Source organism: Mya arenaria, chromosome 4, assembly GCF_026914265.1.
Source record: "Mya arenaria isolate MELC-2E11 chromosome 4, ASM2691426v1".
In the NCBI taxonomy this organism is placed as follows: Eukaryota; Metazoa; Mollusca; class Bivalvia; order Myida; family Myidae; genus Mya; species Mya arenaria.
This window is the reverse complement of record NC_069125.1, coordinates 39,263,629-39,282,625: the sequence shown is the minus strand read 5'-3', so window position 1 is coordinate 39,282,625 and position 18,997 is coordinate 39,263,629. Positions and strand designations below refer to the sequence as shown.

At 33.1% G+C, this 18,997-nt stretch overlaps 1 protein-coding gene across 1 annotated transcript; it reads right to left on the bottom strand.

The window, feature by feature from the left end:
• Positions 1-10,509: 10,509 nt before the first annotated feature.
• Positions 10,510-18,775, bottom strand: LOC128232853 (uncharacterized). The gene is made up of 4 exons (XM_052946623.1): positions 18,682-18,775; positions 12,361-12,639; positions 11,912-11,956; positions 10,510-11,241 (listed from the first exon to the last, which is right to left on the bottom strand). Exons 2-4 carry the CDS (start codon positions 12,626-12,628, stop codon positions 11,111-11,113), a joined length of 444 nt encoding a protein of 147 aa, XP_052802583.1. The 5' UTR covers positions 12,629-12,639; positions 18,682-18,775; the 3' UTR covers positions 10,510-11,110.
• Between the last annotated feature and the right edge of the window lie 222 nt (positions 18,776-18,997).

Below are 18,997 nucleotides of genomic sequence, written 5' to 3'. Positions count from 1 at the left end.
TAACGTCCCGCTTGTTACCGTGGCCTCGTACTTGTCATGAAGTGGTCGGTTTCTGAGAAGTGTTAGCCTTATAAAACAGATTGCTGCTGGTTTTGTAAAGATAATATATGGATAATTTGGGAATACAATATAACCGAAACCTTTCTGACATCCAATTATTGCATTAATTAGTCATATAAAAGAATTGACAGGATTACTTCGGAAATGAGTCTGCCGGTATGGAAATGAATCCAAAAATTAATTAAGACAATGCATTTGACTGCAGTGTTTTCCTGCTCAAACAACTATTACATCACATCATTTTTATCCAATGCGTGATTTAAGGAAGTCAAACAAGAATAACTTAATGAAATTGAACTGATGACACCCTGTATATTGCAAAGGAAAATGTTGCCTTCGTTTAATTCAATTCGCTTCCTATGGACAAACAATTCTTAATCACCTCATATTAAATTGATATTGTTAAAATGAAATGCTATTTATATTAAATGTATTTGTAGTTTTAGTACATAACATCAATTGAGAATCATTCATAGGTTTACAAAATGTTTCACCTACATCTTAACCTAAGGGAAAGTGGTGAAAAAAATACAAGAGCAAAATAAGAGAAACAAAAATACTACAATTTGAATTAAAATATTTAAGAATTGATATTTACTAATTACAAATTTTACAAAAAATGCATTGTAAAGAGTAAAAAGCAACTAAAAGTAAGTACGGAAGGTCGTGTTTCATCACTCAACCATTTCTAAGACATATGGGCAAAATACATTTTTATATTTTGCAAAATGCTTAGTCAAATTATGACTTGAGGCATACTTATTAAACTTTGCTTTGTATATTAGATTGAGCATGTGATATACCGTCAAGCATATACTAATCTGCGTTGTATTATCGGAGTTTTTCATATGAAAAAAAACTTTTTAACTCATAGCTCGTAGGTGGTAAGCTCGACCCTCTCTTATACTTTAAGAAGTGGTTGACCTTGGTCGTTGATCGTAAATCTACCATCAAAATACAAACGTAATTTATTGACATGGGTCGTAGATCGTTTTCCTGAAAAACATTTAGACACAAATTGATTGACCTGGGTCGTAAATCATAGCTTGATCATCAAAACTACATTATGCATTGGTTGATTTCGGTCGAAGTTTAACCTTCTAAAATATATTAAGAATTGGTTAGCTAATGGTCTCCTTGAACATCCATAGATGTATCTGGCATATCGAAAGGGAACTTAACAATGTAAAATAAATACATATTTAGTGAATGTTAGTGAAAGCAACGACGAATATATGATGATTGCGTTCCGGCATATTCTCAGTGTTCCTTTAATGGATAATGTTCCAGTATTTTATTACATAATATACATACTATATTGTACATCTCTTCCTTAATGACAGATAAGGCGCAGGACGGAGATGACTACCAGCACCAACGGGGCCGGCTCGAGAACATGTAATGTTGCCTTTAAATCATATAAAATCATATCCGAAAGGGAAACTTTTAAGGTAAAATCTGTGAACCAGCGTACAATTTGAAGGTGCCTTAAAAGCTTAAATTAAATAACGATTGTCACAACAATTTTTCATTTGCATCGTTTAATACACACGACTGACCCATTCGCTGAATAGAGCCGAAAATGGTTTAACTGGTTAATTGATTATATCATGTATTCATTCCCGAAAGGTCGAGTACTTAATAATGTTTTATTACCAACAGATACGTCACGTCATGAATAGCTGACAACAAAAGTATGATGCTATTCAGATATAGTTTCGTATACTTTTCAAGGTTAACGACTTGATTATTCGGAACGTTACAATGACTCATTAACAACTCCAACGACGTTTTATTGTGTTTTTGTAAAGATAACCAACACAATGGACATCTAAACAACATAAAACTGAAACTACATGTTAGGATTATCAATTGAATTCACTTAAACATTAGGCAAATAGTTTTGATTATAACCCGATGCCCTATATAAATGTAATTCACTATTTTCGGCTGTTTTACAAAAAGTAATCAACATTACAATGTTTTGAACTGTTGACCGGTAAACAGTATGAACTGTTCCCCGCGCGTGAGCCCACGTAATAAGTACGTCATGTGTTTTACCGAGATTCTAAAAATAAGTTGCATATTGTTTTAACTCTAGAATTTCCGGTTTTGATTTTGTCATTTTTCACATAAGTATATGTAATTTTATTTGGTTCACGGAGAATACCGAAGATCTTTCAAGCGCTCAATCGTCTTTATTATCAAGATCATAACCTTACGTAAACAAGCATACCGCAATTAATTAGCAGTTGTACATGAAGTCTCAGGTGTTATTGATGTTTGTTGTGGAACTTCAATATATTCGCTTTACCAAAGTATTTGTCTTTTTGTGTTTGAACAGAAATATGTAATCAGGTAATAAAACAGGTGACGGTGATGACAATCTGACCTGTTGTCCTTGGCTTATCGGCCTAGGGACAACAGTTCAACAGTCGTCCCCTCCACCACGAAACAACAGTTTTGACTGTTAGACAAATGACAATGCAACAACCCTATACTAAATAACAGTTCTTGCCAATACTAATAAGGTCACGTGTATATTTTTTATTAAGTTATCATCACGGGTAAGGACGTTTAATGTCTTCATAAAGTGAAAGGGAACACACTTGCAATTATTTAAATCGACTTTCCGTGTAGACTACATTATACCCGGTACAGTTACAGTACTAGTTAATGTATACAACACACATTCTAAAAAGATTTTTTTATGTCCTTGATGTTCGATGTTCTTGTTTATCACTCATATGTTCATGTTAGCGAAGAACCTGGTCAGTGGCTATCAAATGCCAAGCAAAAATCATAAGGTTTACAATTATGCGCAAGTTGTAAGGATGACCATAAAATATAAAAAAATATGGCAACGCAGACCGAAATTATGAGGTCTGATTTGAAACATAGATACTAACAATTAAATAGGTTTCGTAACACTGTCGATGCATGGAATGCATTAATAAAACGTAAATGATGGTCAACTATTCTAAATCAATGATGTTGATATTCCATTTAGATGTTTTGCCTAAGATATAAAAAGATAAATTCCACATCGTAGTTACATTTTTTAGTACGGTATATATATATACATATATATGAATTTAACTTCTTCTTTTTTTATTCATATTAAGACCAAAGACCAAAGACCATTTGTCTCTACCATGCTCAAAAACGTGTAACCTGTCATTGATTACCAGCATTGTGTTTTGATGCACATTGTTTTGCTCTGGTTAATTTTTCTACTCGTGTTGACCATCTTGTATAGCACGAGACAAAAGAAAAGATATATAACCGGTCTAGCAATTTAATTTGTGCAAATCGTTGCACGTACAGTTATTAAATATCCTCCATTGTACGGATTCCTTATTTATGTCATGTATATTTCAGAAATAGCTTTGTTTGTTTTGCTTTAATTTGTTATCCTTGCACCATTTAAGGAAATAACAAAGTAAGCTTGGGTTCCAGTGCTCGTTTTCACTGGAGATCTGACTAAAAGGATGAAGGGAACACAACTTAATTCTGACGATGTGACTAAAAGGAGTAAAGAACTTGACTCATTTTGCTCCGTTTGTCTGAAATAATAATAGAAATAATGTATGGTAAGATTCAAATGTGATTAATTTTCAGAGTCTAAACTCCGACTGAATATGGACCGATGCCTGGCACTGGTTTCCGTTGCATTATTAAGTGGTTAATAAATAAATGTTCATTTCATTCAGGTCGGTGAATTTCTGAAGTATGTTAATGATTTCACAAAATAAAACATATAAAACATTTTTATTCGAGAATGTTCATTTGACTAAAGCATGTATGAAGTCGACGAAAAATAACTTTTTCCAACACGACCGACAGCCAAACGCGTCATAGTGTAGCAATCATGAGTAAAAGTGGCATCCGTCTTGTTATTTGATATAACGCTTAATCAGACAGGTTAATCACTTCATTTAATGACAAAAATATCGTGAGATTTCTTTGCTCGTTCTCGGTTAGGATTACGAAAATAGAAACAATAGAAACACTGGTATCGCTGTAAAAGAGAATACCTGATTTGAAAAAATAAAACGAATTATCTTTCAATCTGGTCGTCGCATAATTTAGGCGATGGGGAAAATGATCTTACTGTCCTGATAACCACCTTGAGATAACATAATAATAGAAGTAGTAAAATAAAGATCGATGATTGAAAACAAACTCCCAGATAATATACCATCAGTAAATTAACTGTATACAGCAACATCATTTTAACGGAACATTCTCTAACTGCCAGAGAATATAGCGAAACATATACTGTCTTATACCCTCCTTATAACTATACTTCATGATAGCTCAATATGTTGAAGAAAAATGTTTTCAGCAAAAAATTATACAAATGAAAATTTAAATGCTGACACGTTTACGTTGATATTTACATGTTGGACTTCTGATGTTATTATGAATTGTAAACCATTACGCCCTTCTTTGAAAAAGCTGAATCGGACACGATATTTTCATTTCTTTATAATTTATATATATAAAGTTTTAAGTAATTGGCTTTCATTGTCTTTGAAAAGTATTTTTTTAATTCAAGATCTAATCTTATTGCATCCATTTTGTTTTGATATTCATTTTTAAAAGCACCTCTATTTTCCATTACTATTTTTTCTGATGTTATCAAGAAGGTCGTTGAAAGAACAAGCATCATATATTAAGATATGTATTTGATGACGATAATGCAATAATCCAGAAAGGAACATTCTAAGCTTCTTAGTTACTTCAAAATGTCTTTAATAATTTTCAATTTAAAATATTTATTTAAAGTGAGAAGAAATGTTACTTAATAGTTTTACACCATCGGCCAAATAATTATATGACTGACAAATTATAATATACTAAATAGGCTCGGTAGGCATTATTTCAAACTTCACTCTTGAGCAAGCTGTGCCGGACAAATTCTCGTTAATATGCCACCATTGTATCATTTTGTTTCTGTGGACTTGTCGTGGCTTCCATGTTTCGGTTACTGTCATTGTATGTTATTGATATTTTGCATTAAACAGTCTAAAAACAGTCATAGTACTGCGGTACTACCCTTTGAAATCCTATATATGAATATTATGAAACAATTTGGCGGATTTTGATATATATTTAAAACTGAAATTGCTTAAAGCATATATTTAAATCTATCATTTTATAACATAAACATTAGTCGAGCACAATACATGTCCATAAACATGCTACTTTCCGATATTTTCGAATGCAAATTCAGACAAGAGGCTGTGGACGTTTGCAATAGATTTGTCAAAGACTTACTTGTCCCAAGCTTGTTTATTTAGAGATACAAATATCATCAATTGCCTAAACCGTTTTTGTCTTTTACTTGCTTTCATCGTTCGATCAAACTTCGCAATAATAATCTTGGAGTTGGTTTGATATATGTTTTCAATCATGTTCACGCACTTTGTGTTTTTATTTTTGGAAACCATTTGGCCAAACTTTTAAATAAATTGTATAAAACATTTATCAGTGAACTCATTGCCAGGGTTAAACCTGGCTAGGGATTCATTTCATGGTTAAGAGGCTTCTCTTATTGACACGGTAATGAAGACGTATCAAATGATTCGTTGGGTGGTGACGTTGTCTACTTTGTTAAGAGGCTTCTCTTATTGACACGGTAATGACGACGTATCAAATGATTCGTTGGGTGGTGACGTTGTCTACTTTGTTAAGAGGCTTCTCTTATTGACACGGTAATGAAGACGTATCAAATGATTCGTTGGGTGGTGACGTTGTCTACTTTGTTAAGAGGCTTCTCTTATTGACACGGTAATGAAGACGTATCAAAGGATTCGTTGGGTGGTGACGTTGTCTACTTTTTCAGGTATGATGTGCGTGAAATACTAATAAAACACTGGTGATGTTTGCATTTCAGTTTTATATAGCAGTTTATATTAGACAACTCGTTGCATACAATAACAAGTTGATGGAATACAAATCGCAACTATTTATTACATTCTGCTTAAATATGACACATGTTTCATCATATAATCAGATCAAATTATCAAATGCTGAATATAAAATAAAAGTATATTTGCAAAAGAATCATTGAATGTCCTGGTGTCGATTGACGCTTTTGTGACCGCGATGCATCATCCAGTGGTATTTGTCATCATATTGTGTTGGCTTCTACCCTCTAGCGACCGCTCTTTTCTAGACGCCTGCGCCAGTTGCTGTTGTCGGGTCTCTCAAAGATACTGAATATCACGTCCATTGTGTCCAGACCCGGGCCAAGGGCTTAAAAATGGTAATAAAATTGAATAGTTAATTAAAGTTCATCTCAGGGAACTTACGGCCGACTAATAATCCGACTTTTAGATGTGCCTCAGACTGCGGTTGATAGTACATTGTTAACACGTTTCGAATACAGTTTTTTTTATAAAAAAAACCTGTCTTCGTAATGGTACATCATTCGTATATAGCCATGCTTATAAAAATGCAATAAAGACCCCCCCCCCCACCCTCTGCAAAATAAATAGATAATAAACATACACTTTTGCGAAAATGTAGTGTATGAAACACTGTTTTCGAGAAATACAACTTTATCCATGTTACTGTGTTAAATTTGCATTTAGTTGATTGAAATAAGGGGGAAATGCATTAAAATTGATTTTGTGTAATCGTCAAATTTTTTTCCATCTGCTGGCAGTGTAGACTTATAAAGACTGATTAAACTATGACATCTACCTACCTTTACGTCTCCTGATAAATCCATCTGCAAATAAAGAGAGAACTTTCAGAAAGAAATGTACGATATCTTCAATGAGCAAGTATAAAATCTGTGTGTGTTGCCAGAATACATTCTTGTTTAAGTATGAGATTTTCTAGCTGAAGTTCTCTTAGGGATACCAGAAAAGAAATCAACACTACCGTATTGTTTCATATTTTTACCGTAGGTAAGTACGTGTAGTGTTTAAGCACTGGCCCAAGATTTTTCGGAAAATTCCCAATTTATTTCCCAACTGAGTACACTATTCAAATCCAGAGAATATTATTAATAAAGAAAATCGAATATTAAAATCACTGTTTGGGATTGTAGCAACATTTAATTTTCAAAGATAATTTTAAGATGCTAAAGTTGATAAAGGGCAATAACTCGTCCCCCAAAATGTTAATATAATTTTCATGATGCTGACATATAGTTTGTACTGAGTGAACCGTTCTATACATAAGCACGTTATTTTAACAAACGAATTGTTGTAGTAGTTAGCTAAGCATAGTGTGTGATAATTTATCGTATAACGTTCGAACGGCTGTGATGGAACACTTCACTCGCCGAATCGTGTCTTTCAATAAATATATGTCATAGTGACGGCGTTAGCACACATAGGTGGTGTTCGCAAGGTTGGTTTTACTTGTATGATAACGAGAGAAATGTGTATGTTGATCTTCTAGGAAGTTTAAAATTAACCTCAACTTATTTTTAAGTTTAAGAGAATAAATACACGTAATGGACAAATTCTCTTTGACAAAATAAATATTAAGTATAAAGTATTAACAAACAGCAAGCACTTGTGGTAAATTTCGTAATCGAAACGTAATTTTGTATGTACATGTAATTTGCTGTACTTGACAACTTCTAAATTGTGTCAATTTCGAACAGCGGTCTCTCTGTCATATGGAATATTTCTGTTCCTTTTTTTCAATTTTGATAGAGATATTGCTTGCACATTACACAGAAATACGGAAACAATTTTATTCTATTTCAGCAATAGCTCTGATGAATCAAATCGTTTTTTGGCTGAGGTTGCATGTCACAATATTATTTTGTTCTTTTTAATGCATGTGTGCCTGTCGTGTGTTTGTGCAATGATACAAGTATTGTCGGACTTGAAATAAACGGTTTAAACATTTCCTTAAGTCGGCTTACAACGCCATAAAGCACTCCTGTATATAAAATAATTGATAAAACCTTTTTTATGCGTGTGCAGCGTGTTGTTAGTGTTTTGTTCGTAGGTGTCCGTTTTGAAAATCGTTGAGTGCTTACCTTGAGCCTCAAAATGGGCTTTATATCTAAATTTCGGACAACTGGGATTGTCCTCGTATTTCAATATTAGTGTTATTTGAGTATGTTGTCTGGTGGCTTTGTATTCATGTTGAGTGCCTGTTTTGCCTTTTTTGATTCCAATTTCATATCAATTCAAAGGTGAGAATGATCGCTCTCAATACATCGACTCATTTAACGATAAAACATTAAAACTCGACCGACTTTCCATAAAAACAGATCAGGTACTGTGAAATAATTAGATTAGTCGCTTTTGACGGCAAAGTTGTGTAAAACATATATTTTTCCATACCTCAAAGAATGCTTTTTGGGATATTCAAACACAAGGTACTTTAAATATGTAACCATAAACATATATGTATAGAAAATCCCATGATTAGGCTCACAGATGTGTCGAATGATGCACAATGCCTTTGTCGTCGGAAATCCCGGTACTTTACACTTTTTACAAACATTCCGCAATAAGGAAGAGCGTAGCATTGTACCGGGGGTATCGATCCTTCAACATAGTTATTTGCACAAGCCCTTTACGGATGTTTGCAGAAGTTTATCAGCACAAAAATATTTTTCAATGAGTTAATGATCACTTTACAAAAACCAAAATCCATACAAATACCATAAAACGACGAAAATAAATAATGCCTATCCTGGTGGAGAAGTATTATATTGAGATGAGAAATCTTCAGTTTGGCGATAGGAGCACTGCAAACTTACAATTTTAAGCATTGTCTTTGACTTATATTGCTTTTTTCCAACTAGTCCTCAGACTTACCTTTATTGTCGTTTAATACTTCACCGGGAACGTAGTAGACGTTTAACGGAGCCGGTGCGGCACCTTCCCCCTCTGTGTCCCCTACGGGCAAGGCGACGGCTATCATAGCAGCTAGAGCGATCAGCAATGTCAGCAACAAAACCTGCTTTACCGCCATTTTGTTTATTCTGAAATCAGTGTTCTGATTAAATAGTTTTTGTAGCGTGTACTTGATAGTTCTTAGAGACTGTAATTTATATGAATAAGGCTTTTTGTTGAATAAAGCTGCAAAGACAATTTGAAATAGAGGTTGCGAAACACCAAATATTCAAGTATGCGCAATAACACGTACACTTTAAAATTACATTTCGTTTAAAAAAATGTTGGCTTGCGTTCCAAGGCGAATCCTTACAATCCTTGATAAACATACCTAGTTTTTATATCGTATATAGTATATATACACTGTACTGTTTGTGGAGTTTTGTGCTGTTGTTCCATGTTTCTTGTTTGTGTTTTTTTTTGTTTTTGTGTTCTATGTCATTGGTGTTTACCCTGTGCCATTTAACGGGGTTGATGTTTAAACTTTTGGTTACTGAGCTTGTTTCTGTAGTTTTTCACATAAGTATTGCTGATACTAACATCAATCAATTTTCTCGTTCTAACTTACATGTCATTCTAAAAATTCACAATCTACACATATCGTAATGACGTTGTGCACAATAGGTATCCCACATATACATATACATTGATGACCTAGTGTACAGTAGGTAGCCAACACGTACACATACGCGTACAAGTAGTTTTTCGAAACATCGCAAATTTGAAGAACTATGTAAGGCACATGATTTTCTATGTAATAAATAGAAACTGGAACATATGTTACAAGTGGCAATGAAAAATATACATTGTTTCTTCATTGACTGAAACTCATTTCAATCGAATTTTAAATGAAATCATTATATTGTTAATTGGGTTTATTGGTGTGTTTTCATACATTTGCAAGTTGAAAGAATTGTCAAAGATTTTAAAAAGGTTTACATTCATCTGCGAAACAAAGTAGATTGATAATTGATACATACCTAAAGTTAGTCCCTCCCTGGTGAATGCCATAGAAGGTCCAACAAACGTATTTCCGAAGATATTATTTAAAGCATGCAGCTGACAAAATAATGACAAACGGTAATATTAAAAGAGAAAAGCTTTTCACAGCAAGAGCAAGAGCAGATGGAAAACCGCCATGCAAGAGAGTTGCCTTTGACGACATACCATTTACTTATACTGGTCTACCGATTCTCAGTTACACACAATTCATTCTTTAGTATGCAAGTTTCCATGTTTATTTTCAAAGCACCCAATATATGATGGCATTGTAAAGTCAAGGTCACGACGAAGTTTTAGACATAACGTAATATACTGGGAACTAAATAAAGAAGTGATTTTTTTAGCTGATACAGATAAATGAAGTTACGACTAAGATGCTTAATTGAAACCGCCGCCTGCCTTTAATAGAACATTTTAAACGCAAGACGTGTTTAATACTAGCAACTTTTTTTACTAGTCTTGATAAGGGGGCATATCATATTGTGACATTTGTCTTCGACAATGACAACATTTACTCGACTTCCGTAAAAAACAATAAATCAATTCTGGTTGTATCTGGATTTAATGTGTCCATAATTTGAACATTAACTTACTACCATGATGAGGCCAAGACATTCATGATTGACCTTCGACCATAATACATGATTTCATGACATACGAACTGTACATTTCTCTTGTTGTTTTTCGTGTTTCATGTGCTCTTTGTTTGCCCTTTCAAGACAATCTGCTGCGTTGTCGGTCGGCTGTTGTTTCAATATATTGCTTGAATGTGTTTTTATTTAATTTTAATACGTGTAATTATAATAATAATAATTATTTTATAATAAAATTTGTGGTTCGTATAAATTACATAAGATAGCTTTCATATGTCTTCAGAGAACAAACACATGCACTTTCATTGGTTTCAGCAATTATGTTGATTTGTTCTAAATATACATTTGAATAAACAATAAAACTTATTATCTTATTACGTAAAATTGTAAGCTTTGCGTACGACTAACGTAATTTCTACCACGAGATGGGAGTTACGACCATCCTGCGCTTATTCCTTGAAATAATGTCGATAATGTTTGGAAGTTCAATGAATGAAATTGCAACTAAAAAAATTAATTTTCCCACATCTAAATATGTATTGATAGTGTTGTCGTTGTTGTTGATGCTAGCATCTATCGTCGTTTGCGACCAGCATTTCGTAGAAGGTTCTGGAGATTGCCAAAACTGTTATCCACGGACATGAAACGGGGCTTAGAATTCAGAGAGGCAAACATTCTGTCCATGTTGTCCATTCCCATAAAGTCTGTAAACAGAAATTATATTATGAATTTTCTGGTATTTTTTAGTAACTGAACATAGTTGATCAATAGCATGTCATTCTTGAATAGAGAATACCAAACGCGTCGGTTCCAGTTTTATTTAACTTATTTTTACAATTGTTATCAATCAAAACTTCTCTGTTTTTAAACTTTAAATGAACTTTGTCTTTCGAGAGGATCTTTCTTATATGCTGAAATAAATCTATACACTTCCATCTCAACAAAAACAAAAAATAAATGGTACATCAATCTGGTTGTTTCCAACGCTTTTCGGATAAACACTCTTGATGTTTTTTTATGAAAATTGGTTTTAACCATGTGTCTCTGAATATATGGAAGGTGGCTTGTCATTGACGAATGGTTGGCATTTTTATACTTGAATTTGTCAAGTATATGTTCATGAAATATTCCACCTACATAAATTCGTTTACTGGATTCACTTTGTGTTCTTATTCAAATAAGAACAATCAAATAAATGAACAGCCGGCAAAACACACACGTCAACATATTTTCTTTTGTAAATAAAGATATCAAATGTATTGCACCAGGCAGGCAAAACAAAGTACAGAACCGATGATAGCCAACGCAATATGGAAGAGATACATTTTCTCATTTTCAGTCTTATTTTCTAAGTTAATAAATAAATTTACTTACTTTTTCTTTTTTGTCGATTAGCGTTCTTCTGATCAGTTGGATGACCTGAAAACGATATTTAATAGATCAAGGAGAAATCCCCATGCTGAAATCCATTCAGAACCTTTTTATTTATTTTCTGTGATTTATTTTATTAGCAATAATGTTGATTGAAACTTTTGATATCAAATTATTAACTCCACCCTCATATCAATTTCAAACTGATTTTTATATTTAATATATGTTACTTAAGCAACAATTTAGATTTTGGAAAGACAAAAAGAGAGAATAAAATCAGTCCACGTTGTTTTGTTTCTTTAATGTAAAACTTTATGAACGGTATCGATATTTCTTTACGCAGAATTCCATTCTTATACAGCCTTGAACACCACGACAGAAATAAGAATAACAAATGCAAAAAAAAAAATACTTCTCACAAGGAAGGAATGTGAACTAACAATTATACCAACCTGCTAAATAACCATACGACTCTAACATGTCACTATCAGAATGTCGACTATCTAACTTTTTGTATAAGTCCATTTCAAGTTTAGGCAATATATATGCATCCCACAAATTCCGGAAGAGTTCAATGTCGAGTTCGTGTGTGCCCTGTGTACTGTCCAATGAGGTCTGAGCTGACGTCCATGCCACCAGAGCAACTATGACGAGGCACGTGCAAACATTCGGCCGTAGGCGTGCACGGAGTTCCTGACTTAGTCTTGTGAGCATCATCATGGTGTGTAAAACTGCAAGTCCAAAATCAGGCGCATATAAAATATGTCAATTCGGTGCACAATGAATATTATATCATTCAAATAACAAGAGAGTTGTCTTTAAACCGCTATTTAGATGAGTCTTGCTTTCACACAATTGACAACTAGTTTGTCCGCGGGAGTGCATACAAAGTTTATTGCATATTGTTGGATAGTGCTTTCTTTGTTTTCGTTTATACATTAACTCCCATATCGAATCGATAATACGTAGGCGGTGTTTGACCGTGCAATATCATGCGGATAAATTACAACACTACTCACCGATACGTAGGCTGTTTTATTGAACGGAACATGGTACACAACAGTTATTTCAAGCACTACTCTCGTTAATGAAAATAAACAACCAATCGAAGCGCTCGTGTATAATTTCACTAATTCAGATTGTGGGTGCAAAAAAAATAGTTAATGGAAATATAAAATAAAACTGTATGAGCTTTTTATCAGCCACCATGTCTAACACGAATGCTTTTGAGAAATTGTATATTATTATATTTACAAAAATATTTGTTTATATAAGTGTTTAGTTTTAGTGGTTATACAGACAAGAAATGTTGAAATATCAAACAAATATATTCTAGAACTCTTTCCCAGCTTTCACGTTTAAGAATATATTGCAATATTCTCCAAGGCTAATGGCCATTTGAAGTCCCTCATAGAGCACAGTGTGTAATTAATTCATTGTATGATATAACCTAGTATTAAACATATAAATAGTGTATCATTCCACAGGAGTTTGATTATACATTTACACCTCTTAAAATAGCATTATAACATGTTTAACTCTGTTTTTTGTACTAGGCTAAGTTTTGCTTCAAATACTGCTTAATACTGGCTAATCTGTGTCGAATATGATTTAGCCACACATGGTTACATTTTTTCGTAAAATACAGTGGTTTTTAAATATTTACTCACAAGTCTATTTTAAATGTAAATTTCCCATGGTTAATCACACCTTAACTTATGAAAAATAAAAAATAAAAGGTATTTCTTCTTTTCGTACCATAAGGTTTAAAATTTAGTTAGAACATACGATAGTAAGCTTCTGCATGTTTTTCAAAAATCATATTCATGGAAAGAGTCTTTACAAAGTCAACAGATTCCCCCCAAAACCCTTGCAAAGTCAGTTGCGAGATACAAATCTCCAAATTTATTGAAAGGTATTAAATAATGAAGGAAAATTTCAGAAAAACCTTGGTTCTACAGCATATGAAAAACACACTAATAAAATAACCAGTCCAATAATGCCGTTTTATTGAATTATGATGTGTTGACAACGACACCAATGTGTTCCATCAACAGCCAATATTATCGTGACAGATGCCAACAAAGCAAAATTGACCATTGTGATAACAACAAAATTATCGAAATCAACACATTGTTTATAGATAAATCACAATCATGACCGGAAATAACACCTTAGGTGTTTGCTTTTTGTGTTGGTCAGAGTCACTCGAGGATATTTCAATTGTACGTAGATCGTATCTGACGAATGAATACATGTCAGTCAGTCTATTTCCCCAGTAGTGCCGGTAGGTAAAGGTAGCATATACATAGAAAGTTTCTCAGATCACATATGGTCATTTAACTTTAAAGATTATACCCTTTTTCAATCCTATAAGCATCACATATGATTGGGTAAAATATATCAATTTAGAAAAGAACATTTCTCCAGAAATGAGAATTATTATTTTAATATTCTTTTCATTCTAACTTGGAAATATAGACACTGACAAAGTATCTGGTATATGATGTTGCTGTTTTCATAATTGAGAGCAGTTTCATTATGATTGACATCCAAACGTATTTGAACTCAGTTAACCCCGAAATGTTCTCAACCATGATATAAGATTGAAAACATCGACACTAGAAACAATGATGACAGATATTATTTAAAAATGCATAATTTAAGCCCTTTATAATCCCTTTCTATTGTCCTTTTCATAACCTTTTCCGATTATTTGACGACACGCCTTTTAAGTACTTTTTATGTCGGGCTTTTCAGTGTAAGTTCATGAGAATGGTCTGATTAAATTTACCTTTTTATACTACACCTGTTAGGCATCACACACATGTACCATCTCGAAACCAAGTATTATGTTGATGATTTGTGTTAAACTGAAGTCAATCCCTGTTTATAGGATAGTAATCTAGCCACACAGCAGGGAAATTTGTGTTTTAAACTATGATAATTATAGACTTGCTGATTAAATACATTTTATAGAAATATCATTGAAGAACAAAACGGTGGCATAAAGGTGACAGTGTATGTTTTTATTTATCACGTACACGCGACATACTAAGTCGTGTGCACGAGATACTATGTCGTGCGCACGAGTTACTAAGTCGTGCGCACGAGTTACTAAGTCGTGTGCACGAGATAATTATGTCGTGCGCACGACATAATTAGCCAATTAGAATACACTTTACATACATTAATTGTTGTTTTTATATATATATTACAATTATATTACGACTTAGTAACTCGTGCACACGACATAGTATCTCGTGCGCACGACTTAGTATATCGTGCGCACGACTTAGTGTGCCGTTCGCACGAGATAAATAAAAACGTACGCATGTCACCTCTGTGCCACCGTACAAAATACCTCCAAAGAAAAAATAGAAGTTTCTGATTTAAACTATCCAATCCTTCCCATGCGATAGTCACGTTTCAATTCGGTATCGTGACAAAAACATAAAATATGCTTTCTTTGTTCTGATGTCTACGGTACGTTTACATGTGATTAGGGAAACATGGTTAGTTAGTGTTGAGACTAATATGTCATGATGATTTCACCCAGTGTTACTTGCCGACGACTCCGGATGGGAATTTATCTTAAATGAACGAGTTTTTGAGTAGGTCATTTGGTAATCATCACTTTTGCTGTAATTTCAGGGTTTGTATGTTTTGTCGATTATTATTAAGTTATTGTGCCAAAGACGAACTGGTCATATACCAGCTAACAATTAGTGTTATGTTGTCTGTTATATTTATTTTAGTGTAACTATAAGGTTTTCACTACTCAGTGGGATTGCCTTGAAACGGTTTCAATTAATAAACAGTGGGCAAAACTGAACATTTATCAACTTCTTCATTTCAGTCTTATACATCGTTACTTACAACTCTAGAAATGGTAATTAATTGACTAAGTCTCTGGAAAATGCCATCAGCAGGTACTTGCGCATCGGCAGAACTAAATTAAAGGTCGCAACACTGAATGAATTAGATTCCATATCATGGAATTTTTACCAAAGTAACTCATTCCTAGAACAAATAATTATGGTCATGATTACTCATTCAATCATGATCTTTTTCTCATTTGAAGCTCTTTTTTTGTCATTTGTAGGACTTTCTTATCTAGACGTGACTAGAAAACAACAGTAAATTAGTCAATCCTTGTAGTTTAGGCATATTTGCTCGTGCTAAATGTGTTGCGGAAAACTAAAGCTGATTCCAGTCTTTGAACTACATACTAACATTAAGATACGATGTCATATACTGTTAACATTTTGCAGTTAACTTAATAATAAAATTACATGTATTTTCTTCAAGACGGACGGAAAACAAGCATTCATATTGGAACACAGAGGCATGTATTATTGCAAACTAACATAAACAAACATGTCTCCCGTGACGCTTAATGCTATCAATATTCAAGGGCGCTACCAAAATGGGACAGGGTGGAGGATCTTATTTTTCTATTACTCTTTAGCTTAAATCCTAAATATCAGAAGAATATTACATTGTACGGTATTGTTTATAATTAAATGCCTACTAATCATTCTGCTAGTTTAAGATAAATGTTAATCAAAGCTATTCAAGCGTTCTGCTATATATTTGAAACTTTCGATCACTTCACTGAATAGATGTTAGATATCATGTTTTAGGACTGATATTATTTTGAAGTCGTATTACTCTTACTTGTCAGAATAATTCAGCCATACAAAACCCGATCGCACACTTCATCTCATTCTAGAATAGGGCTAGACAGTGGTCTACTTATAGAATTTACATCGAGATTGCAGCGACAGCATATAAATCAATAGCCAGTACATTTAACAAGATTGACTGGGGAGGGATGATTTGGTTAATCCTTTGGCCAATATATCTTAAGAAGAAAAGCGTAACTATATGTCACCCGGTCTAAATATACAAACATCTAAAGTCTGAGTTTGAGACTCAGGCTCTGCATCACCTTTATGAATAAATATATCAAATGAGGCTAATTTTAAGTAATTGAGGTGTGCCTGATTAAAGTACATATTATTTGTTAGATTTTGTTTACTTTATTTCTTCCTTCAATGCTTATATATATTTATAAAACTAAGTTTTTCTGCGTCTGAGTCTCAAACTAAGACTAAAAAATTAGTGAATACGCCCCAAGATTGTGAGATTGACACCTGGCAATTGGTCAATTGTTACAATCTGATAATAATATAATTATTAATACTCGTACTCAGGATTTTGATTCAATCATCAGCGGTATTATCATTAAAAATTGTTTTCATTTATTTAATGAAATAATAAGTTTAAAGAGACTGTACTCCGTATGATGAAAAAGCGAAAAAAAAAGAAAATTGTCGAAAACTGACATAAACTTGGTATAGATATGTACAATGCATTGAAACTTATTCCCTGAAGTACCACATAGTTTACAATTAATTTATTTTTCGCAGTTTTTTTCGTATTTTTCCATACAAAAGGATTACTAGGTATGTCTATCTAGTAGAATTCATTCCTCATGCGTGATTCGCTAGTCGATGTTATCACGTGATATTACCAAGTTAGGTATATAGCTTAAATATTCCAACCGTTTAGAGTAAACTTTACAATTCGGTATTTATTTTTACAATTATGATATCAAAGAGTAAAACATTTTATTAAGCAATTGTCCTGAGATTCGTTACAGAAAAAAACTTTTTTGGTGCCAATATGGTGTACAGTACCTTTAATCTTAATCGAGCGATTCTAAGCAGCAAGCGTTTTCAGTCAGCGTTTGAACAGGAAGCCTAAGGTTTTAATTTTTATTATTTAAGACCCTAAGCATTTGAGGCCGAAATGTTCACAAGTAATGTGTAAATGAGAGTTCTTTTGTGAGTAAACCGAATGAGAAATTGAGAATGTCCTGACAGGCGTTTTTTCCATCTCCGTTTTTACGTCACGCAATTTTAAGCATTAACGCTATTTAATCCATATATCAACATGGCAAAACAAAGCAAATGATTTAATTTCAAACTAATAAGATTTTTTTCAGAGTTGTATATGAATGATATGAATAAGGCAATTTAAATTATAGAGACAGGTCAAGAAAAATACCTTAAGCATAACAATCTCAACTAAATCATTCATTTATCCAAATACGTATTTGAACTTGATTAAAAAAAAAAATAAAAAAAAAATACCAAGATTTCCTTTCTTCAATTGAGAATATTTAACATGTTTTTCAATACAAAGATAATGTGCTGAGATATACATTTTACACAATTCAAAGTATTGAACAGGTTTTACTGGGGTGAAAATCGTTCTCAAGCGCTCAATCCCACATTTGTCTTATCATAAAAATGAACATAAAATTTATTGAATATAAAATATTGCTGGAGCCAGCATTATCTCGACAATAATGAAAAAACAAGGAACCAAAAATTTCAAATTAAAAAAAATATTAAAGTGAAATTCCCAAATACAGATTTCAACTAATTAAGGTTAACACTATCCGTGCATCAAAATGAACAATTCATTGGATTTCAAAGAATGAATATATGAGATATGTTTGATATTTTTTTATTGAACAATTCTACATATATATTATTTTGGAAAGTGAAATACGTACAATTCGAAAGCTCTCTGGTAGAAACCAATTCAGTGTATAATATATCATCGATACGTTATGTGTACATAAAACAATTATAATACCACTATCATCCCATCTAAGTCACTGTCATTTTGCAAATTAGAAATAAATCTTAACACTACGGCCAACTTCCTGGCAATAAGTCCTTACAAAAATCACTTACATTTCGCCTCCTAGCTTGCTGCTCGATTAGCGAGTATCTGCTATTGGAATGGCCAGCCAATCTTCCATATCGCGTTATATAGAGGCAAGAACGCACCTGCCTCACACTGTTTACCAAGCTGAGAAATTATGCTATAGGTGACTTAATAAATATCTTGAGTTGCTATTGCTCTACGTGCTATAAATCACAGAAAAAAGTATAAATGATCGATCATGGACCAAGCAATACAATGTTCTATAATACACTTCGAACAAAACAATATACCCAATCTCATAACCGTGATACTATCACTGTGACGATGATCAAAATCTCGAGA